Source organism: Pundamilia nyererei, unplaced genomic scaffold (assembly GCF_000239375.1).
Source record: "Pundamilia nyererei isolate P.nyererei 1_Seehausen unplaced genomic scaffold, PunNye1.0 scaffold00167, whole genome shotgun sequence".
Classification (NCBI taxonomy): domain Eukaryota; kingdom Metazoa; phylum Chordata; class Actinopteri; order Cichliformes; family Cichlidae; genus Pundamilia; species Pundamilia nyererei.
In genome coordinates, this window is record NW_005187568.1 from 1,179,721 (window position 1) to 1,204,853 (window position 25,133).

The 25,133-nt window shown below is 39.7% G+C and overlaps 1 protein-coding gene across 1 annotated transcript in view; it reads right to left on the reverse strand.

Moving 5' to 3' along the window:
- si:ch211-158d24.2 (multiple epidermal growth factor-like domains protein 9) overlaps positions 1–25,133 on the reverse strand; it is a 39,830-nt gene that overhangs the window by 4,393 nt on the left and 10,304 nt on the right. The window contains exons 3-4 of the mRNA XM_005745827.2: positions 10,582–10,721; positions 5,424–5,573 (exon numbers count right to left, since the gene is read on the reverse strand). Coding sequence (XP_005745884.1) covers positions 5,424–5,573; positions 10,582–10,721 — 290 coding nt within the window. The remainder of the gene's footprint in view (positions 1–5,423; positions 5,574–10,581; positions 10,722–25,133) is intronic.

Sequence of the window (25,133 nt, forward strand, 5' to 3'; positions counted from 1 at the left end):
GTGTGTGTGTGTGTGTGTGTGATTTACATTGCTGTGCTTGAGAGTCACCATCTACCGGAACCAAATTCCTTGATTGTGTCTGCACATATACATGGCCAATAAACACGATTCTGATTCTGAAGTAAACATGGTGGCAGCCTTGATGATTAATCAAACCAAATGATCAACGCCTTATTTGAACAAGTAAATCAAGTCTGAATTGGATAAATTTCTTATCTGCCAAATGATTAGAATTCTTATTTTGTAATAAGTATTCAGTTTTAGATTTTAATTACAAGTAATATTATTTTAAGCTAAGTATGTGTTACACTGCCCAAAGGGCTCCAGTGTTTGGCTAACCAGCCTTTGCTTTTAAAGGGTTAATCTGTCTGCAGTAGGAGGATTTTTGCCATATGACTTAGAGGTGGGAATCATCCCATGACACAAAATTATCACAATAATTCATTCAAAATGTGGTATTGTGATTTTGAACATTTAGTGATATGCTTAGTATTGCAATTTATTACCTTTTGTCAACTACAAATTGTCAAAGTCAAACCTTTCCAGTATCTTTTTTAATTAATAAAAGTTATCTCATGTCAGTTATCTTTTTGGCTGCAAAATGACATCAAGCATATAATATGGGCAGAAATCTGTGACATTTTCAAACCATAAATTCAATTTCAAATTAGACTAATTCAAATTCAGTTTCTGATGGCACAGATTTCTGCCCATAATACAATGCTGCCAGTAAAACCCGCCATAATTGCCATAAGACAAAAATCAGTCAAGTCTGCAATCAGTCTGAAATTGAACTTGAATCCCCTCGAGTTGTGCTTATTGAGAGACTCATACAGACTGATGACAACATGTTGGCAATCTGTTTGCATTTATAAATTAAACAGCAAGTATTTGCAAACTTTCAACAATCTGTCAGAGAGTTATTTCAGTCAGTCCAAGAGAATATGAGAACAACATAGGTAACTATCACTGAAGAATTCATAGTAAGACCAGTGGTCATCCTGAGGCATCTTAATTGGCGCCATTAAAAACTAAGGAGCAGCGTTGCTCCTTCTCAGCCACTGCTTGTCCAACTCTGGAACAACTCTGGTCTAAGTTATAATTAAACTAATTTAAGTGACTGAATTGTATCACAATACATTATGCTGCTAACAAAGCACGGAGACTGATGCTCAAGCCCAGTGCACGCTGACCCCAGCCCTGAACTTCAACAGACAACAGGGATGTGCAGTCTTCCAGAATAGTAGTGTTTCTATTTCTATTTCTACATGTTTCTACAGTAGAACATTGAGGTGATTACCTTGGAGTCTTTTTTGGCTCATTTTCAACTTCTCTTTGTGTATCTGATGTAACTGACCAAGCCTGCAAAATTACTTTTACACACATGTGTGTGCAACAGACAAAACACAACATCAAGATGGTGGGGATTGCAGGATTGTGTTATTTACCTGGTAGAGGGGAGTTTTTAACACATCATATAGCAAACATTTACTTCAATCTAAAGGGGTTAGACAGGTTAGTAGTGAATATTCCACCAATATAGGTAAAAAGTTTTTGCAACATGAACAATATGGCAAACGGTCCCATTGTTTTCCCCTTTTCAACACAAGCTGACAAGCCTGCAGTTCCATTTTACTGGTTCCCAGATTGCTCTTCTCATCAAAACACTGTTGCTGTCCAAAGAATAACAGGTTCCAACTTTCTTATAACAAAGACTGGTTTCTGGCACAGAACCACAGAATGTGTGCTCCAAAACTAGGAGCCACTGATTTTCTTCTGACAGAACTTAGTTCTGCACTGCTCAAAGTTCTGCTCTGAAACTTGTTGAAAAGTGTGTGTGTCAACATGTTGGTGGTGGAAAATAAGTAAAGAAAAGAACCATCAGTTTGGTTCTTAAATGTTCTTTTTATTTCTTTGACGCAATCTGATTCTGCAGTGGGATAAATCTCACTGATACCTGAGCTACTAAACCTTACTGTTCGAGCTTTGATTTGATGTGTAAAACTGAACAGCAAAAACTGGGTCATTGAGCAGGGGGTGAAGGCACACAATTTGGCTATGAGAAGTTGAGAACTCGTATAAATAATGTGTGTGACACTGCAGCATAGTAGACCATTCCCTCTCCAGTCGTCAGCACAGGAGAGCTGTTGGCATTGAATGATTTAAGCACAGATAGCTGCCTTCCAGTGGCCTAGATGTTGGTCTCCATCTACTGTAGTTACACGGCTGTGTTGATTTCCAGCAAAACTAAGGAAGGCACATCTGATAAGGTTGATTTAACCTCTGCTGGGGGTTTAAAGGCAGTCGCCTGCTGGGTTATACAACCAAAAGGAAACAGGAGCTGCTTTGCAAGCGAAAAGTGCAAAGCACTCCTCTTTCCAACAGCACACACATACACACATTTGAGTGGTACTGTTAGGCAGGCAGGTCCCACATACACAATTATATAACACAAGACGATTTAAACAAATGAGTCAAAATATCTGATGAAGCTTAGAATAAACTGAAATATCCTGACTGTTCTATACCACTGGGTAAAGACACAATCATACATGGATGATTTAATATGTGTGACCCACATTCTGAACTGGTGCAATGCTCCATTTCACCTCTCCGAGTGTCAGTACAGAGGATATTCATTTACTGCAACAGGCCACATCAGCACATTTAGGAAGCATCTGCCCCTCACAGTGGAGCCATGATACTGCATTGTGGCATCTTCTCACTTGTCACTGTTGCCGGGGCAACCTATACAGGGAGGCTGATCTCTTTCCAGTTCTAGTCTTGAGTCTGTGAGATCCTCGACAGCTGTGCACCACTAACATGAGAGCACCTCACCCTGTGAACCATCCCAAGCATATTTCAAGCTGTCTAAATAGAGGACATGATGATGCCCATCCCCCTGCTCCAGTCTGCTGCTGCCTGGGTGGCGCTGAAATCGCCCAGCTGTGAACATGCCGTCCCAGCTCCGCTCTGCCTGGTTCATGTCCCATCCCCTCCCTCCCACATTTTGAAACCTCTGCTATGGCCCCTGGCAGTGGCAACCCTGATCCGCCAGTCTAAGTGCATCTATACATGGCTGTTGCCATGCAGGCCACCACCAATAGTGGTGGAGGGCATATTAAGATGTAGCAAAGCTGTGTGCCCCAAAAGGGGGAAGGGCAAGGTGATAGAAGACAATAAGCAGTAGAAAGCGAGGCCAGTGATGCAATGCTGAACGCAAACCTCCAAAGGCAGTTTGCAGAAAGGGTTATGGTGCAGTTCAACAAGGATGAGCTGTGATGTCTGAAGCACACAAACTCACACCATGAGAGACTCATCACTTGCACAGCACATGTAGCAAGGTTCCTGGTCATATTTTATTTAATGCCTGGAATGAAGTTCAGGCAATTTGAAGGTAACTGCCAAATTCCCTTGTTTGGTGGACAGCACAGTATCTTATTTGAAATTAAATAACTGCATTTCAAAACTGCAGTATTCTGCAGGTTCATCACATGCAAACTGGTCTGCCTTGCATTTGCTTTAGTTTCAGCTGATTCTTAACTTAAGTATATCTAAGGAAGTATATCTATGCATGTTCTTTCATAGGATGGAGCCTATCCCAGCTGTCTTAGGGCGAGAGGCAGGCTACACCCTGTACAGGTCGCCAGTTGCAGGGCTAACACAGACACCAACAACACTTTGCCCTCACATTCGCACCTATGGGCAATTTAGAGTTTCCAGTTAACCTATTCCCACTAACTGCATGTCTTTGGACTGTGGAAGGAAGCCAGAGTACCCGGAGAGAACCCACGCAATTAAACCTATTTACAACAATTTGAAAAGGTGTGTTTTTTAAACTTCAAAACAATAGCAATTGAAAGGCTTTCTTTACTGACATATTGATGCCAAGCTCATCTTTGGGCCATGATTTTTTCTCTATTACATATATATGTTATTTACGTTATGTGTTTCTCACTCATCAAATGTTAAATTTAGATTTTTTTTACTCAAGAAAATTGAAGGTGATTGCACATTGATATGGGACATGTGATACACCATTTTATCATTTCAAACATTGTTGTTGACCAGATGCTGATCTTCATGTTTTGTTTTTTTTTAAACTACTTCCTTGCGATGAAATTAAAGGAAGAATTGAGGTAGTCTGAGAATGTTATAGAGACTGTAGTTCAACTCAGATGTCAGCTCCACAGAGACCTCCAGGAGGTTGTGGAAGTAGGGCAGCAGCAGCCTGAGGTGAAAGAAGTGGGAACTAGAGTGCTGATCTTTGTCTGGAAACGTCGAAAAGACTGTGGTTTACAGTTGAAAAGTTATCAGAAAAGCGCAAAGGAAATAATTGATACTCAATTTCCAAAAAAGTTGTTTTTGCAAGTCAGTTAAATCCCACATATAAATAAAAATAATACAAAAAGAACATATCTAATGTTGTGACTTGCAACCATGTTGGCATTTAAAAAAATACTGCATTTTAACACATAACATATCAGTAAAATTCAAGAAATTTTGCAATACACTTGGTGAAATATACACAAATAATAAGATCAGTTAATTACACGACTGGATATAGAAAAAAGCAGCAGATAACAATAGGGAGAGAATTATCACTTTTCAAAGATGGTATGTTTCCAAACTGTTCAGCAATTTTTGAAATCATTATAATTTCAGAAAAATAAGCCATTCTAATGTAATATCTTAAAGGACTGAAAGAATCCTAAAATGACAATGTGAGTGACTCATCTTTGAGCAGTGAAGCAGCACTGTATTTAATGGTACAGTCACAGGGTGCAAAGCAGTGGCTGCACAGTGAGAAACATGCTGCTGTTATCATATTCAAAATGAGTTTATATCTGGAATAAACTTTCTCAGTTTCAATATGTTGCCTTTGAAATAATAGTTTTCTTTCAAATGTACAGTGGATTGCAAATCACTGGATTCTCTTTATACTTTACATTTTATGCGGTGTTGTGAATAGGCAGATCCAGGAACAGGACCAGACCTTGAAAGGCTCATTTTAATTTCACTCCATTCAAAATCTGCCAACAAACACAAGGTGTGTATGCAGTATATGTGGTATTATATGTAGTTTGCTTTTTAGGTTATCTAACATTTGGCTGCTGGTTGCTTATCTACATAATTTCTCTGATGTCACCTTCTTTCCTTTTCATTACATCTCCCTTTGACTGCATTTCTCTTTTTAGTTTGTATAACCAGCCAACAGTAGACACCATGATGTCATTCCGAGTTATTTTCAGCAATAACAGCTTGAAGGTGGAAAATGCTTTCCAAGACATCATCACTGTCAGGTTTTTATGTCATACATCCCAGGATTAATGGAGTATAAAGCCAGGAGGCCAGATCTGCTTCATCACTGCAACAAGCCATTGGATGAGCGCTAAATGCCTGACATGTGAACAAGTGCTCACCAGTGTGACAGGTGCCATTGGAGGTGGAGTTAGAGCAGGGGCATGGCACACAGGCTTCGGTCAGGGCAGCTCCAGGACTGCGGTAAAAACCAGGCTTGCAGTTCTCACAGTTCAATCCGTGGGTGTTGCCCTCGCAGTTCAGACACACTCCTGAAAGGTAGAACAAAGGTCACAAGATTAGCTGTTATTCTTTCTTGATCTGCTTATGACAGAAAACGAAAGTAGTTGGTTATATAACAATGTAATCTGACGACATTTTAAAAATCTAAAGCAAAGTTTTTTAAGACCTTTTTAAGACACTCAACAAATGTGAGTTACACTCTCAGTCGGAGGAACTTTCATTTATACAGTTTTAAATATAAAGCAATACTCAGATTGGTGCCTTCCTATATATGTTCCCTGTTTGCAATGCAACATGCTGGTAATTTCTCCGTCCACAAGGTTACTTGTTGCTTTCTGTTGTACTTGCATGAACTGAACTTGGCAAAAAGAGCTTTTGTGCAGAATGACTGGAAAATGACAGAATTCATTTCATCAAGTGCTTTAAAGCAAAACTAAGAATCCTTCAGACCAATTCCAAAACATGAAATGGTTTCAATTTTAATTGAATATTAAATTAATTAATTAATTTGTTTGTGTGTGTTGTTATGGCGTGTGTTTTATTGTATAATTTTCGTAATTGTGAGATAGTTGCTGGTGGCATCTTGGCCAGGTATCCCTTAAAAAGAGTTCTTTAATCTCAATAAATGTTAATTACAAAAAATTAACACAGAACCATACTAAAATCTTTTATTATATTTGGGTTTTCATAAACAAGCAACTACTAGTGCAAAACAATGCAAAAAGTCTTGAAGCAGAGTGTATTTGATGTTTTTGTTAATACATAGCAGTAAAATGTCTTTGGATTCTGGACTGGTGGTCAGACAAAAAAATACATATTTTTTAATAGTTTTCACTGTTTACCATCAGGGTGAGGAGTAAGAGTCATGATTCCTATTTTTTTAAACATACCATCAAACCATTATTCGCTCTTACAGGAACCTCATTTAATGTCTATCAGGAAATAGCCAAATAATCTATTAGAGCTTCCTTGGGTTGACATACTTAACCACATTCTAAAACATATCAAATGGCTGTGAGGACAAAGCAACAACTATGCTGAGACCGCTTAAGGTAACAGTTGCAATTTCACCAAATGTGCAGCTAATATTGCTGAACGCCAACTAGCATGCTAATATCGCTGAACTGCGAGCTACCAAACAGACAGTAAACCCTGTTTGAAGTTGATTCCATGACCTAATTCATCAAAACTCTTGGATGTGATCTGGCTATTGGAACTCACTGGCTAGCCTATTGCCATTTAGAGTTTTAAGTAATATAATGTAATAGCGAAATGGTGAATTTGGTTTAAGGTTTAAGATAATCTGGCACATTGCAAAGCAATCACCTTGCAGGTAGCCAGGTGGGCCAAAGAGAAATACTTTTAGAATGCTTTGAGCATGTTAACAGGAATGGATTTTTAACTTTCATGTTACTATATATACTTAATCATTCAATAAAAACCACAACTCACTTCAGGATGAAGTATGTCGAGGTTATATTGAACTCCAAGGTAACATCCTGGCCTGTTACAACATACCAATCCTGGATTGACCAATTGCTTTAATGTAATCGCATTATATTTATTAGGCTTGCAATATATCCAAATCAGTCTAATAGATGCCAGGGTTAACAGGACACCGGTAGAAAATACAGGTACTGGGGAACTTGTTTTAGTCTTTCTGTTAGGATGCCTGGGTCGTTGACCCAGGGTTTTGAATTTATTATATTATTTATCATTTCTAATCTTGGGTTTCTTTGTTAGAGTTCTCTTTTATGGTTTATGTCTCTGTGCATCCTTAGTTGCTGTCTCCCCTGTCTGTGATATCCCCGTGTCCAGTCAGTGTCTGTGTCTGTCCTGGTCCCACGTCTCTGTTCCCTCTGTTGCAGTGCCTGCGTGTGAGTCTGTGTCTTTAGTTCAGTCTGTGTTATGTTTCCTGTTTTATTTTGAAGGTCCATGTCTGATGTTAATGTATCTAGTTTCGTTTCCCCCAGCTGTGTTTCCCTCCTGTTACCCATTCCCTGATTGCTCCCTCTGTGTATTTAAGCCCTGTGTTTCTCTGTGTCCGTGTTGTGATCTACCCTCATTTATGCTGTGTGTTCTGGCTGCCTGCTTATGTAAGTTCATTTGGATTTTTGTTATGTTTTGCCATCCAGCATTAAAAGCTGAGTTTTGAAATACACTTTTGCCTACCGTGAGTCTGCACTTTGGGTCCACTACTCCTGCCTGCACACAGCGACACCTGACACTTTCCAGCCTTGTAATACCTGCAAGTCCCTTTTAGGCAGCTAAATAAAATCCAGGATGCTATGCCTGAAAAGGTGGGTACAGCTTTATTGCTCACCTATAGAACTTTCTTTCCCAAATAGGAAGCATTTCAGAAGTAGATGATTTAAAAAACAAAAACAAAAACAAAAAAACATTTTTGCACTCTGCAAAAATGTTAATAATGTTACAAAGGCTGTGCAACTGCACCTTTAACACACCAACCAAGAAACAAGTTTTATTTATTTATATATATAAATAGATCAGTCATGTCGACAGATATGATTATGACAGATATGACTGGTGGATGTGGGATTAATACAGTTTTTAGACTACATAAAGAAAGTGCAGTTGTTTTGAATGTTCAGTGAGACCAGGGAAGGACTGCATAAATACCAGTTCATTTGCATGTTGTGTTTACCTCTTCACTACAACATGCTCTGTCTTTCAACTTTACTCTCCTTCGTACCTTTATTTTCATTTAATGTTTATCTACAGATAACATTTTAATTTTACTGAAAACATATAAAGCAGGCTTTAAAACACTTGTTGGAAATACTTAATGTGGGTTGTTGCATTCAAGGAGATGTCCATGCTAATTCTCACTTTAGCATAACTGCATATTTTTCACCTTTTTTAAATTTAAAGAATTTTCAAAACATACTCTTTGCTTCAGTGCTTTATTTAAGAAAAAGAATCCCAGATTAAAGGCATTGTTATTCTTGTAAATATCTGTGACGGCAATCACCACTATTGTGCTGTTTGGAGTTGAGCTTCGATGTTTGTTTGAACTGTTTTGCCTCTATGAGCTCTGACAAAGGTTATGTAGATGTGACTCAGTCTGCCTACAGGCTTATGCCATATCGTTGTGTAACCAGGATTTCAGCCATCACCACACAGAGGTTAAATTACTGTTTAAAGAAGAAGACAGAAAAGTGAATATCTAAATGCAACGACAGCTTGTTTTCAGTTCAGAGACACCAATTTATAAGCAGAATTTAATATGTTAAAGTATTATGAAATTTGAATGTATGTTTTAAGGTTCAGAGAGATTCTAGTGAAACATCATCTTGTTTACTTATCCCTGCACTAGATACTTTTAAGGTTGAAAATAATGTGTGTTGAAAAAACAATGCACCACTGTTGTGTTTATGAGACAGTGTTTGGGATACTGCCTAATTTGCATTTGTGCAAGGAGTTCCTGTGTGAGCAGCCTCAGGGAGAAGCCACAATCGCTCTTTAAAGGGAGCTGTCAAACCTGAGCTATGGTAATCCATAGCACTATGAACACTGAGCCCAAGTGAAGGCTAAAGAGCTCCATCTGCGCCTGCATTATAATGCAAAGACATATGCCGTCTAAAACTGCTACACACATGCCCCACCCACACACACTGCCCCCCTGTGCAGTTCCTCCTTTTCGGGGTTGTCACTAGCCAGTGATTTCTAAGTCTCAAGGCCTGACTGCTGGGAAGCGAGCAGCAATCCTCCTTTACATTTGAAGAAGGTGCAAACTCTCAAGAACACAAACCGAACTGGAATTGCACCCTAGTGTTTAACTTGCTTCTCGGGTTGCTGAGACCACAGACTACAGCAAATATTTACTTCAAGGAAGTAAAGTGGGGGAGTTTTGTGCTGCCAAAGATTAATTAAACTCGGCATTAGACTGTTCTCTGGGTATGCGATCAAGGTGTTACTGTAACCTGGACAAATCCAACATTTGAATTTAAAGAGTTTTATGAGTATTTAATCAGCAAAGACTGGACAATTTGCACTGCCTTTCTTATGCAATGCCAATGAACAAAACAGTGCATGTTGAAAACGCTGCTTCTTTCATTCCAAGCTCTAACAGATTGGTGTTGTCCATGTCAGGGTTCTCAAGAAAAAGCCCAATGCAAAAGCATCCAACTGAAATTGACTGACAGTCAACTTTGGGATTTGCTTGTCTTCGCCTTGCTCAAGGACACTTTGACCCTACAACTAGTAGGTGTAGCTGATCAGTGTTTAAGCTTCAACTCTATTACCTGGAGTCTCTGAGCTGGACTTGTTCGCTGCCTTTTGGAGCGTTTCAATTGAATCATCTGACAAATAACACAAGCTGGTGTATGCTATAGACCGCCAAAGAAGTCTGCGCCTTTATTGAGTGAAATTGTAGTTGCTAGCAATAACATTGGTCCAACACAGTTTACTACTGGCTCTGAAAATCCACTCTGACAGCCAAAAACCAACGAGTGATGTCATGAATTTGGGGTTAAACCATCACAAGATTTATATACATAAATATCAGTTCCATTTACAAATACAGGTTATCTGTTGTCATTATTATTAGTAGTCAGTACTGGTATCATAAAAAAAATATATTTTGTTTTTATGATGATTATAATTTTAAGTGAAGTTTCCATGTAAAATGAAGTAGGATAAAAAGCAGAGAGAGTAAAAGTTGTCCTCTAAAATGAAGCTGATTGTTTTCTTGGACTTTATTTATTGAGAAAAATGATTTAAAAAAAATCAGTCTCTGATAACAAATTACTTCAAAAAGGAAAGTGCTTCCAAATAATATTTATTGGAGTCAATTTGTCTAAACAAAAGCTCTTATTTTGGAATCAGATTGTGCGGATTTGCAGGATTTTCTGTTTACAAGGCAGATGCTTTCACTAACTAAGCTACTGTGGCTCTTCAAAGCTGACTCAGACAATCCTGAATAATGAAAAATTACAAAACAAAATAGAAGGTTAGGTTTTAGTGACAATGAAAATGAGATCATTGAACTGCAGCGTTTGTCCTCAGCTGACTCACCGGACTGCGGATGGCAATAGTTGGTGTGGTTGTTACACTGGCAAGGCCGACAGCCAGTGCTACTGAAGTCGAAGAAACCCGGGTAGCAGTCATCACACTTCGGTCCATACACTCCTGATTTGCACACACATGTCCCTGAACTGTGGGGGCAGAACAGAAGACAAAAATCAATACCCAGTGGATCAAATACAGTCGCAGAAAGCATTTCAGTGGACCATAACACCATGGCAGCATGTCAATGAGGTACTCTGTGTGTGTGTGTGTGTCTGTGTGTTTGGTTTTAACAAAAGGTTTCCCTCCACGCCTTGATTAATTACATGAGGTGATTTATTAGTGGCAAATGTGGTAAGAAATCATGTAAAGTAATTATATACTGGACAAAGCTATGTGGTGCTGCTGAGTAGCATATAAAGCCTAATAAGCTACAAAGGTAGCTTATTAGTGGACCTCCCAGCATGCACTTTTTTGAGAGTGGTTACCTTTGATGAAAAATACACATTGTGCAAATGTATATTTATTACATACAAAGGTAGCATAAATCAAGGTTCACGGTTCTATTTCTTGAATGCTGAAAAAAAGCAACTCTTAAGCAGCTCTTATGTTTAAAAATATTAACAGCAGACATTTGAGATGTTTTAAAGAATACTGTGATCTTTGTCTGTCAGGTTATGAAACGTCAGAGCATCGAGCATCAAGGCTTTTATTGGCCACATTTTCTTTACATAACTGAGAATGATTGCTTTCAGCTGAGAAAATCTCATTGTATAAAACATCTCCAAGAATCCTCCAGCAAACTTAAATCCAATTACATCTGAGTTCTTCAGCCATAACACACTCGCAACTGAGTTATTTCACATGATAATGTGTCTTTCATAGATCAGACCTTTGCTCTCATTATGCTGTGTTAAAAATAGCAAATGCTCATTAATACAGTGTGAGTGTCAAGAAGAGATTTTGTTTTTCTCTCTCATCCACCGCTCACTGGAGGTAAATTCCTTGGAAGAGAACAATGCTAAATCGAGCCCGATCAGCTCTTAAACCCAGACAATGGACTCAAAAATGTAATCTTGGGACAATGACTTCAAAACAATTGAAGCAAATCACAAGTGACTCGAAGCACTTTCCATGAATGTGTGCGTGGGTCTTCATACAAACAAGGCTTTGTTAAAACAACTGCACTTAATGCAAATGAAGAGGCCCATAGCGATGCTTAGTGAGGCGTGGGCACTGTTGAAGACGAGGCTGGGAGATCAACAGTCCTCGATCCTCTGGCTACAACACACACACAAACATCAGGCACTAACAAAAAGTATCAGCGTGATACATCATGACCCTAATACAAGCAAGTGAAAGATATAATGTCCAGCTGCCAAAGGAAAAAATAAAAACATGATACAAAAAAACAGATTTATTTAAAATTGCCATTTATTACTAAACAGAAAGATACTTTGCTCATCAAAAAATGACAGAAAATGTAAAGGGATTTGTTTTTACAATAGCCAAATTATTTGTATTAGATTAGATTACATTCATTGCCATTCTAAACAAAAAAAAGTTCATTTTTTTTTCTTTAAGTGATTATAAACGAGTGTGTGGGGCTTATAGAAACTAGACTTTTGAAAACTGATTCAACATGAATTTTGTGAACCTGGAAAACTAACTAAACGAAAACACAAATTATTGGGGCAATATTATTTGTCTGTCTTTATCTGTTAGTTTGGTCAAACTTTTAGCTTGCAACTTTCCTGATGAGTCAGCGATGTGTGTTTGTAATCGAGATTCTACTTTGGCAAAATCAGCATGTGGTCAGAGAGCGAGGATATGCCTAATATGGTCATCTTAAGAATACCCCGTGTTTACACCTTCTGTTTGTGAGAAGCAGGTAATATGAAAACTGCTTGTAAAGTTAGGGGGGTAGGAGCTAGAGTTTTTTTTTTTTTTAATTGTGCTGAAACTTCCATATTTTATTGAGAAGAAAACAACTTGTAATGTTTTATCATTCAACTCTAACATTCACTCTGCATCAGGATCTGCGGTTGAGTGTACTTGAAAGCTGACTTTTGATCAAATGTGCAGCATCCCAGTAAGGCCAGATGGTCCACTGGCTTTGATTCCTTACTTTTCCTTGTATAAAATACAACCTTTCACCTTTGGCTAATTATACATGTGTATTTCTCTAAGAGGAAAAAATAAAAGAAAGATGTCAAACAAAAAACACTATACATTATGCAGCTGCCTGAAATGAACACTAAAACATTTTTTAAGTATGCTATAATAAATAGCCATCTGTACAGTAATAAATACTACAAGGGACATCAGCTGGAAAATCAGCTAAACTAACATGATTTTTCCTTTTAAAGCACCGACATGTTTCTGCTCCAGCTGCCTGGCAGTCAGTCACACACTGACCTGTGGCAATGCAATGCAATCTGTCATCAGTTTCTAGTGATCCTTCCTCTGTGTGGAGCTCTAAATAAAGACTCATTTACTAAGAGCTGTGCTGTCTTAGGTGCAGCCTGCAAATCCAACAGGCCCTGTGTTGCTTTGTCTCTCCTTTTAAAATCCCTCTAATTCGGCGTTTTTCCTTTGGGGATCTTTTGTGGAATAACTACAACAGGTCTGAAAACCTCCAGGCCTTTATAAAGAGTTTTAACTTGGCTGGAAATTTAAATAAAGCTTTCAACAGACAAACTGTAATGCCAAAATATAATACTTCAATTGAAAGGTAATAGCCTATAGTCCCTGAAAATCGGTTTATAAAACATGTGGATAAAATAAAACCCAGCCTTCCCCCTAGATGGGTTCTACCAGAGGTTGATTCGTTCTGCTGTTATTTCTGCCCATTTAAAAGAAAGAATAAAATTTAAATACATTCCTGGAGGGTTCTCTTGGGTGCTAAAAACTTTGATTGTGCCCACATTTTAGTATATAGGAAATGCTCTGCCCAAAAGAGTTCTGCTGGATTCAAATCATTACTTTTGGATCATGATCACACCAAAATAATCATCTGCTACAAACTGGGAGTCTTGCCATCAGCCAGTGTTTTGGCAGACTCTCAGTGCTGCTGTTCATAAATGTCATATCCCTGCTACCTTCACATATTCAGCTCATTTCAACACACTTCCTCCTCCTTGCTTTAGTGCTGGGACTTCTCAGTTAATATGGTAGTCCTGGCCTGACTGATGTTAAACATCCTGGATCTTGTCAGAGGCAAATAAATATGTCACCAGTGACTGATTTATAATCAGAAAGCTTCTTCTTGCAAAGTTTATTCTTGTATTTCCCTCTTTTGACTGATAAAGGCCACCATTATGCAATGCCCCTTACACTGTCAGAACTGTCACATAAATTCTGATTTAACCTCAAACACTTTGCATGGTGTAACATACAGAGGACAGCAGATTTGATCTGATCTGTATTACTGTGGCTCATTCTATACTCCTACTGTTGCAACTATGTTTCCAATGATTCCTAGCAAGAGCTTTCTAATTCATATAACAATCGTCTGGTGATTAATGGTGAAAATGTGTTAGGATAACAGGATAAAACAAGTGTCAACATTTTGGTTACAGTTAACACAGAATTCTACACTGTGGTCTATATTTTGATCACAATCTTTCTGAAGTGGTTATTCTGAAGAGTTATCTTATCTTAATGCAGCTTTACTAATGACTTTACATTGACGTGGTATTGCACAGCGATGCAGCCCGTCTGTTTGTCTACTGTAGCTTCATCTAATCTATAGGAACTCATAGGTTTGAACTAGGCTTTAAATGTTTACGTTGCGTCTCAGTGGTCCTGCTTGTGAGATTATGAAGACCCTCTCTTTGTCTTCTGTGGCCAGAAGGAGGGGGTTTGTTATTGTTTTGATGTAGTTTCATGGCCCCGTGCTGGCCAAGCTGCTCTGCGTCAGATCTGTGTGTTAAGTAGGTCAGTATAACATAAGCGACAAAGCTTAACCCCATTCTGCTGCTGCTGCCACGCCAGCGCTGCCCCATTGGCTGCTCCTGTGTTGGATCAGGCCAAATGTCCTCTCTGTAACGGGGACGTTGACAGTTCAGTTAGCCACAAGGTTCAGTAAAAAATAAACAAGGAAGTACACTAAGCAGGTTTAGTTGCTTTTCTGGTTGAGCAGTGAAATGCTCAAAGGGTGTGTTAACCAAAAGCAGAGCCAGATCTCCCTTTGCCGTCTTAGCCTTTCATCTGTATGAACGTGTCCAAATATTCCATGTTATAGCAGGGCTTAGCGCGTCTGGTTTTACGTTCACTTCCCACGATCATGAAAACAAAACAAAAACAAGGGGGAAGAAAAGGTTCTCTTTTTTTAATGTAACATGCTCACATTTTTCTAGCACTTGGCAAAGTCATCTAGACTACAAGTCATATTTAACCATCGTTTATTTAGCACTTAATTCAATTTTAGCACTCTATCTACCTCAAACCAAAGCCAATTTACATTCTCCAATTAACTTAAGATGACCATGTCTTTAAACACTTGGAGGAAGCAGGAATGCCTGAGGTACTAAAACCACAAAACAAAGATCACTAACAGGCTCTTGTTTTGTCTTGTAAATTTGGGGCACCCCATCACTTGCCTGTATAGCAGCTCCTTTCCTTACAAGCCCAAACTCACTCAGTATTTAGTTTAGTCTGTGCTAAGATCATTGAATCAGCAGGATCTACACAGGGGGAGCAGAACAGCTTTAATGATTACAGGGTTCCTTTTTTGGGAATCTCTAATGGTTTCTCACCCCAGTCATCTTCTGCAGTGCCCTGAGGTCTCGATTGGAAGTCAGCGCTCCTAAGCTTTCTGTCTAGCTAACAGACAGGTCAACACAGGCACGCAAACCTGCTGTTGCCTGTGTTTTCTTATTGACACTCAAACAACCTGCAGTGGAGCTGCCGGGTAGCAGGGACCAGCAGCTGCCCTTATGAGGGGGGATTACACTCAGAAACTACCCTGTGCCTAACTACTGACTTTACAGACGCAATATTCTGCTTTTCAGGGTTTTCCTTAAATATTTTATACACCTTTTTGTGCATTCAACAGGTCAGCAAAGTGCAAAGGGAGTTCTTCTCTCCTCCAGTAAAGCCTGCTGCTGAACTCTCTCAAATTTCATGCTGACAACCTAGGCTTTTCCCCTGCTACTTATCAAGGTCACCATGTAAAGTTAGGCATGCCCTCAAACACAGAAAAAGCAGCTGCCTCAAAGGCCACCATTTTTAATTTACTAGCTACAGTCACTTTTGCTAAGTTTAAATCTAAAAATGTGTAAAGAAAATTGAATACCCATTGGACTGAGCCAGCTTAAAACTGCAATATGTGAAGAATACTATGGTTGCAATGAAATTCATCTCTCAAATGGTAATACCATTATAGGAAAACATTATTTGTGTACCTAATTAAATTAGCTAAAGGATTCTTTAAAGACATTTTAACCAAAACTTTCAATGTGCATTACCTTTAAGCCTTTAAGCTACCTGATATAAAACACTGAATGAATGTAGTCCGGAAAAAGACTTTTGCATCTTCTGCGTCATTTCTAATAATACTGTTCGCCACTGAAATATCACAATCGGTGCAGAGTAATGCTAGATGAACAGCAAAAATGCCTCCAGTGACCTGACATAGACACAGAAACATCTGTAGCCAAAATCAATATTTCATTACAGACTGTGGTGCTTTTTGACACAGTAATGGTAAAAAAAAAAAAAAAAATCCTTATAGACATTGCCCACAGGATCTGACCCACATACACTACTGACTCTTGTGTTCTGACAGATGCAAGATGATATTAAAGCTCTTTTGTCAAAGACTGGCCTGACCTAACCCAACAAACTGGGTAACAGTGTGTGTCCACTTTACATCACATGATTTGCAGACAGACAGAATGCAAGATCATGAGAGAGCAAAAGAGGGGAATCTCATTAAGGTTGTTAAGAAGACTGAGCAAGACAGAGTTACAAATGTCACTCGGCTTTAAACAGTCGCCAGCCCTGAGAGAATTCTATTAGAGTGGGTAATAGAGAAGCTTAGTGTCCTAGGACAGGGTCAATAATGATCACATATTTATATGTCCACATACAACAGCTGCTGGTGAGTTATTTAGTTAATATTAATATAAACAGGTTTGACAAGTTCCTCATTCTCACACAGCAAAGCACAGACTGCTATCCAGTACCGTACAGTGCTTAAAACAGTTATTTCCTTTATTTTCTTTGTGTTCAAAAGGGGAAGGAAATCTAGCTAAACAGTTATTATTTAAACTAGTATAAGTCCAAAATTTCACTATTGGTGAATAGTGAAATGCATACCGAAATACCTGTGAAACACATTTGTATTTGCTAGACTACCTAGCTAATAACTGATAAGGTAATATCAGCTGAAAATATTGTTTAACTGATCAGTCAGGCTCAAACTGAAATTAACATGGTCCTATTAACACTAAAGAGGACCTATTCTGCTCCATATTTAGGTTTGGTTTATTCATGGGTCAAAATAACTGCCACTGCCATAAGAGAGCAGAGAGCAGGAGGGTGGAGTATTCAGTGTGCAATGGTATTTAGGGAAGTGATAAATCAATTCACATGAACGTCACAAAGGTTTAAAAAGCAGAACACTTCCCTGAAACAAGATGCACATCATCCTCATTACTTCTTCACAGCTGTAGATTTCCAGTAAAAATAAAAATAAGGAAATACTTTCTTAAGTAAGCACTATTCTACTAAACTACTGAAGGCAACCACCTATGTTACTATAGAATAATCCTATCTTGTAGTGGGTCTTAGTTAGGGATGGGTATTGTTTAGGTTTTATCCGATACCGGTGCCAAACCGGTACTTTTGAAACGGTGCTCGAACCGGTGCTTAAAGAATGGAGAACAAACTTTGTCCAAAAACCTCTTATGTTTTTATTTTTAGCAGTCTCTTTTTTCTACAGAATGTTAATCATTAGCTTTTTCTGTTGATACAATATACCTCCTTTGGTTGGAACCGGTGCTACACTGGCAGGGCTAGGGCCAGGACTCTCCTCTTCGGGTTAATGGGGGATGTTGCTAACTCCGGGTCCGATAACAGGCGCACCCGCAGTAGATGTGCTCAGTGTGAGATCTTGCAGCAAGCTATCAAATACGGTGCATTTCTCGGCTTTTAAAAAAACGCTATGCGTCGCCAGGTGTTTCATCAGATTCGAGGTGTTACCTACTTTGCGCAGTATCACCTTAAAGCACTTGTTGCAGGCTGCTGAGTTTGCATCTTTTGCTGTGAAGTACAGCCAGACTTTTGACCGCTTCACCTTGGGCATTTTTAATCTGTAGCTCTGCTCTAAAAGAACGTACGTGCCTGGGCCCGCTTAGTATTCTTGGAAAGTTAAAATGATTGGCTAGAATCCAAAGTGTATGACATCTCATGGGAAAGAAAAGCACTGAAATAAAGCACCGAAATGTGCGCTGCTTTTCGGTCTGGTTACCACCGTTTATGTCAGAACCGGTGCCATAATGGCACTGGATATCGGTACCCATCACTATGTCTTAGTGCAGGACAACAGGTTCCTGTCATTTTAGCTCCTCTGCCTATCAAGCTATCCTGTCTTTAAGAAAACTTTGATTGGGTAACCAATCAAACAGGTATTTGTAGCTGTCCTTGAGGTCTACAATGTTACTTTCTGGTAGTTCGATCCCCTCAGTTCTGACTACCTTCCCTCTCTTTGTTGCCATCTGACTACACTTCTCCAATCCAAATGACATTCCAATGTCATAGCTGTATATCCTGGTGGTGTGGATCAGTGAATGGATGTCTTGTTCACTCTTGGCATACAACTTGATGTCATCCATGTACAGGAGGTGTCTGACAATTGCTCCGTTCCGTAGTTGGTATCCGTAGCCAGTTTTGTCGATGATCTCACTGAGGGGGTTCAGGCCTATGCAGAACAGCAGTGGGGACAGAGCATCTCCTTGATAGATCCCGCAATTAATGGTGACTTGTGCTATGGGCTTGAAATTGGCCTCTAGTGTGGTATGCCACATCCCCACTAAGTGCCTGATAAAGGTTCTAAGGGTCCTGTTGATCTTGTACAATTCTAGGCATTCCAGGATCCAGGTGAGGGGCATCTAGTCATAGGCATTCTTGTAATCAATCCAAGCAGTACACAGACTGGTCAGTCTGCTCTTGCAGTTGTGGGACGACTGCTCTGTCTACCAGTAGCTGGTGTTTTGCTCCTCTTGTATTCCTGCCTATTCCTTTCTGTGACCCACTCATGTATTGAGCCATGTTCCTATTCATTTTAGCTGCTATGCTATGATGCCTGACAGGAGCGTCCATGTGGTACTGAGGCTGTGCTGGCAGATGCTCATGGAGTGCAGTCAAGCTCCTTCAGCCAGTAGGCGTGAACCATGTCGGGGCCTGGTGCTTCATATTGGAGACCCTTTCTTGGATGTCTGCCACTTTGATGGTTTTCCTGTTCAGGGAGGTTGCTGTGGTCTGCTCCTAGATCCATTAGCCACTGAGCATTGCTGTTATGTGTTTCATCCTTCTCCCATATGCTCTTCCAGTATTGCTCAGTCCCCAGCCTTGGTGATTGTGTTCTCATATTGTTCCTCTGCCACTGAGCAGATGGTTGGATGGTTCTGTGGAGAACAGCAGGTTTATTCTCCTGCCTTCTATCCCTCTGGTATACCTCTTCAAGCAGCTGGCCAGGCCTGTAGGTTATTGCTTGGCAGTTTCCAAGGCCTCAGGTTGCTGTACTTCTTAGGCACCTTCTTCATCGCATCTTTTTGCAGCTCCGATAGTTGGCTAACCTCCCTCCATGCTACCTTGATCTTGGCCTCTAGTCTCATCCTCATATCGGAATACTCTCATGGCACTCGAAAAGATAGTCAAAGCAATGATCAGGACACATGGACTCACCATGTTACTGGCATTGATAGAAGAAGAGTATAAGGGTTTTAACTTCTCTCTGAAGCCCCCCCCCCCCCTTTTTTTTTTTTTTTTTTTTTTAACTTTCTTCTGCCATTATTCGTTCTCCATGTTTTCCCTTCCTTCAACATACGTGCTTATAATAAACCCCCCCCCCCCTTTTTTTTTATAACTAATAATATTTACATCACTTTTCTTGTGACCAAATGACTGAAACATTGTCAAAGTCTCATTGGAGTAACCATCTGGAAACCTGTGTGATTATGCAAATGTTTAAATGGCATTTCTAATAAAGGTTTAGACTTCTGCAGGAAATCCACCTTCTAACTTACATAGTAACCAGAAACTCCTTTACTCCCTACACCGGAACCTTCAATGCCATTCAAGTGGCTGTGGCATACATTAACCTGGCGTGGAATTGCATTTCTAGGGAGGTGCACGTCCAGTGGCGTAACTCATGACATAATTTACGGCATAGATTTGATGTAGAAGTACAATTCACGTGTAACAGAAACTACTTTTCATAGTTTTGTTCTCCAGTGAGGCAAAGTTTGGGTTTTTTTTCGTTGTTGTTTTTTTTGCTTTGTTTGTTTGTTTGTTTTTACAATCTTACCCAGCCCTTAGTTTTGTTATATAGTTTTCATTCATTTGTCATCTTTTATTTTCCCAAACTGTGGCTTAATGTCTTTATATTGAGCATTCACCACACTTAACACTCCTCCTGTGAGCAGAGGTCACATCATTATCAGCAGTTCTGTTGAATGGTGAGTTAATCTACAACCCAAGGCACTAAAAAGTTTGCTTGTGCTGAAAGATTTCCGTTTCCCCATTTTGTGTGCCCACTGCAACTTAGTTAAAGAACACAGATGATCATTTCACACTGAGAACAACTAATGTCATCTCAGGGTAAAGAACAGTCCAAATGCAAAGTACTGGAAGGCACTTTGGCCTCTTTTTATCCAACCCGACTTCCTCTTCCTGACATAAGCTACTGCTGTCAATTTATAAATTCATTAGTTTGATCACATGTGACTCTGAGTTTGAGGATAGTGGCAGATATTCACTGAGAAGGGCTTGGGCATGCTTTATTTTCTCTTAGAGGCTATACAAGAAAAAACTGACCTTCCATAAAGTAGTTTCTGCCTCTGTGCAGAAAAACGAAATGAAGTAGATATTCTAGAAAGAAGGTCTTGCTTTTCAATTCTAAGGAACAAACGTGGAATTCTGGCATTTAAATTGAAGTTTTAGAGAACTGAAAATAGGCGCTTTTAAGCATCTGCCTGAGATGTCGTGTCATCTATATTTGGCTAGCCAAACAGATAAATGCACCAGCAAACAAAAACAGTGACTCAGAAATGCAGGGGACATTCTTAAAAACACTCAGCATGTGTATGCAGCATGACAGCACAACCAACAAAAATCTTCTACTTCCACCCCGGCAAATGCCCCAACAGAGGCTCACAGAAGAGCACAGCGTTGAGCACTTGCTGTGGGCTACAGGCTGTCCGGCAGTTACATAATGCTGCTTCACACAGCAAAGCTCAGACTTAGTTGCTCGCTTGGATTTAGGAAACTACAACTGTGTTATAACTAAATGCTGCCATTAAAGCCTATCAGGCTCTCGACAACCGTGCCAGACTCTCTAGACCTTTTAAAAAGTGCTCTAGAGCAATAGTTCTACAGGATTTCTGTGGGTCTTTCAAGGTCGTTTGCAGTTTCTTTTTTTTCCACATGTTTTTGGGTCCAGTATATTTTCAGAGGAATATTTTGTGTTAGTTAAGACACAACACTGACCTATGAATCATTCAATCATAAAAAAGGCAGCTAACCTAGGGGATGAAACAGTGCTGTATCTGCACTTGAAAAATAACTGAGCAAAGACCCAATTAAAGGGAACTTAATTACTAGCAACTTGTCACAAAAACACAATATGTTATCACTTCACAAGCTGAATCTATGAAAAATGCCAAAAATAACAGTTTGACAGACAGTTTTGCACCAACAATGCAATTCCCAAAAAAGCTATTAGCTAAAAACTGTACACAGACATTTTAGGAAGCAGCATTGTTAGTTTCCAACCTTCTAAATATCACATTATGCCAACAACACAGGAACAATATGTTGATGCATAATCACATGCCATGTTTTTGAAATCTTTATGTAGAGAAACAGACATACATAATCTACATAATCTATACATTTTATTCATTGTTAAGTTATGTAGAAGAAACATTAACAATTTACATCTTCCTTAGCAAGGTTTCACCATTTCCCATTTCATATTTAAAAAGAAATAGATTCCAACTCAACAAGTACAGTAAAGGTTTTGGTTTGGTTATACTGACCAATTTTTTTTCCAAACAGCCAAACTCTCTTATTCCTAAGGGTGTAAGTTGCTCTGTCACTCTAGTAGAGTTGGCTTGTGAGCTTTCTGCCATTGTCATAGTTGCAAATTATTCCTGCCTGGCCTTAATTAACCCACTGTCAGTCCAAAAGTTTCAGGAAATTTGTATTTTTAACTTTTTTAGGCACAAGCATTTAAGAGTTGTAGTTGAATAGCTTCATTAGCACAGAAAAATGTTCTAATACTATTTTTTTCTTCAGCAGTTCTGGGGCTAAGAGCTTAATTCTTGTGGAAATGCGGCTGTGCATTCTGTTCAGCTCCGAAGAGCAAGCAGACAGTCCTACTTGTGTAAGAAAATTCATCCAACAATATTTTAAGCAACACTTAAAATATCAAACACTTGTTTGATATAAACAAAGTCATATAATCCGCAGTCTTAAGATGTGAAATGTTTAACTGTTTTCAGCCCATTTCCAGTCTTTATGTCAGACTATGTGAAAAAGGGCTCTTAGTGAATCTTCTGACAGAATTAAGTAGATTCTCTAAAATGTTCCAGTTTATATTCTTGCTTTGGTTGAATATGCAACGTTAATGACAGAGAGTAGGAGGAACTTTACAGGTGTGATGAGATGACTGTCAGGAGTGAAACTCATCATGTTCCATGCCTAAAGGTAACTACTCCTCCCCAGCTTCTTGACCAGGTCAGTAATTCCTGAACTAATTCTTTGAAATCTTGGTATAATTTCTGCTGTTATCACTGTGATTTCAGTGAACATGACCACAGCACAGACTGCCTTTACTTCAGCTCATTACTTAATGGGAAAGAAACCTAAAGCAGCAGGCCAGGGGGTCTGAAAGCTGGCTAATCTGGATAAGTTACAATGCTAAGCTCCTGAATGAGGCTAGGCGGGATGGTTATCAGAGGCCAGGCGCTGTGTGAAAGCCCAGAGCCCCAAAATAACCTTCTTGCCTCCACCTTTACCATCATTTGAAAGTGCTGTGCACGCAAAATCTCAATCAGCACGAAAAACACATCCTGTAGTTGCATCACAGGACTCCACCCAGTAGGATTTAGTTCAGGTGAGTAACATGTTTCTCGGGGCATGACAAAACAAATCCTCCACACGCTGCGGACACTGACTCAAGCTTCTAAACAGCAGCTTTCCTTTTCATGGCTAGAGGCAGAAAGTACAGCCGCTATTTTTACTGCATTCCTAACCCACACACGCAGCTTCTTTTCCCAGTCTGTTCTTGTGACTGTAGAAAGGCTGTGTACAAGAGCTGTTATGTGTTCTTTGACTGGATTTGAGAAGTAACCGGGGTGGGTAACATTTTGACATCTTCCAGGAGGCCTGCAGCAAGACAACCTGGATCAATGAGCAGAATAATGATTGCGAATGAACACCGTGTCTGAGCACAGCTGATCCCTTGAACATCTCGGCCCCATCTTTAGAGATAACAAACACTAATTCACAGCAGGCAGTCTGTTCAAGCTTGGTGTGTCACAGCAGTTTTGGAGCTAAAGTTAAGACTCCTTTAAAATGCTGTAGCCAATTTGCAGGTACATTACAAATCAGAGCCTTTGTCCTGATAACCCACTCTATACAAAATGTGTACAGCTGGTCTACATAATAAAAAATACCTGAAAGGGTTCATGGAGGCTCAAAGTAAATCTCAGTAGCCTCATAAAGAGGATTTGTTTCAGAGTTTAGATCACAGTGACACAATTAGAATCTTAGATAGTGCTTCTCTACTCAACCTCAGCAATCAAAACGCTTCATACAACATGTCTTATTCACCCATTTACACCAGTTCATACAAGCACTTTTTTCTGTCCAACATTCAGTCTGATGGATGTGTCAGAGGGCAATTTGCAATATCTTGGCCAAGGATATTTGGTATGCAGGCAGGGATCAAACCAGCAACAATTCTGATTACCTTCTGATTAGTAGATATCCTGGTCTACCTCCTGAGCTACAGTCACCCTGTGTTCGACAAACTGGTGGTTAAATGCAGTCACTCTGTCGTTAACTCACGTGCAAATCAGTGCTGTTGCTAAGCCCTTTATGCAAAACATGTTCAAATTCAAGTTAAAAGCCAGTGACTGAGCCAGTGTTAAAGGAAAGCCCGAATGATGTCTTCGTTTTATTGATTTTACTGTTAAGTACTGACCAGTCGTAATATTTCTCTTATCCAAAATGGGTGAAACCTTTTTTTCCCCTCCAGAATTCAAACAAAAGCTTGAGGTCGTTTTCAGGTGTAATCATGTCCTAAAATTTATTAGCATTAGTCCCAAATTGGCTTCCATGGTGTCAGAATTCATTTTTTGAGCAATAGTTCTCCAGTCTTTCTGAAGGTTGTTCTCAGGTTTTTCTTTGAACACTGAACATCAGTGGGAACAGGTCTTCTGGAATAATGAATCCAAATTTTACATTTTTGAAGTAGGACAGAGGTACAGCAGTGAGAGTTTGCAGCCATTTTTAAAACATGCGGAGGCTCTGCCGTGGCTTGTGGCTGCATTTCAGGCTGTAGCATTGGGAGTGGGAGAAAAACCCATTCGATTTTGATGCACCATGGAACACAATCTAGGAAAAATCTGAACAGTAACAGATTAATTTTTCATCATGACAATGATCCCACACACACCACCAATGCAGTAAAGGGATACCTGGATAGAAAAAACACACAATGAAACACTATCAGTCATCGACTGGCCTCGCCAGAGTCTAAATCTAAACATTAGAAACATTAGTAGGGGCAATCATGGCTCAAGAGTTGGGCATTCGTCTTGTAATCGGAAGGTTGCCGGTTTGAGCCCTGGCTCCGACAGTCTCGGTCGTTGTGTCCTTGGGCAAGACATTTCACCCGTTGCCTACTGGTGGTGGTGAGAGGGCCCGGTGGTGCCAGTGTCCGGCAGCCTTGCCTCTGTCAGTGCGCCCCAGGGCGGCTGTCATCACCAGTGTGTGAATGTGTGTGTGGAGAGAAGAGCTGCCCCAGCTGTGTTTCCCTCCTGTTACCCATTCCCTGATTGCTCCCTCTGTGTATTTAAGCCCTGTGTTTCTCTGTGTCAGTGTTGTGATCTACCCTCATATATGCTGTGTGGTCTGGCTGCCTGCTTGCTTATGTAAGTTTATTTGGATTTTTGTTACGTTTTGCCATCCAGCATTAAAAGCTGAGTTTTGAAATACACTTTTGCCTACCGTGAGTCTGCACTTTGGGTCCACTACTCCTGCCTGCACACAGCTGTTCATGACAATTTGTATTTTCTGTTGTACAGTTCATTTGCTGTTATGGA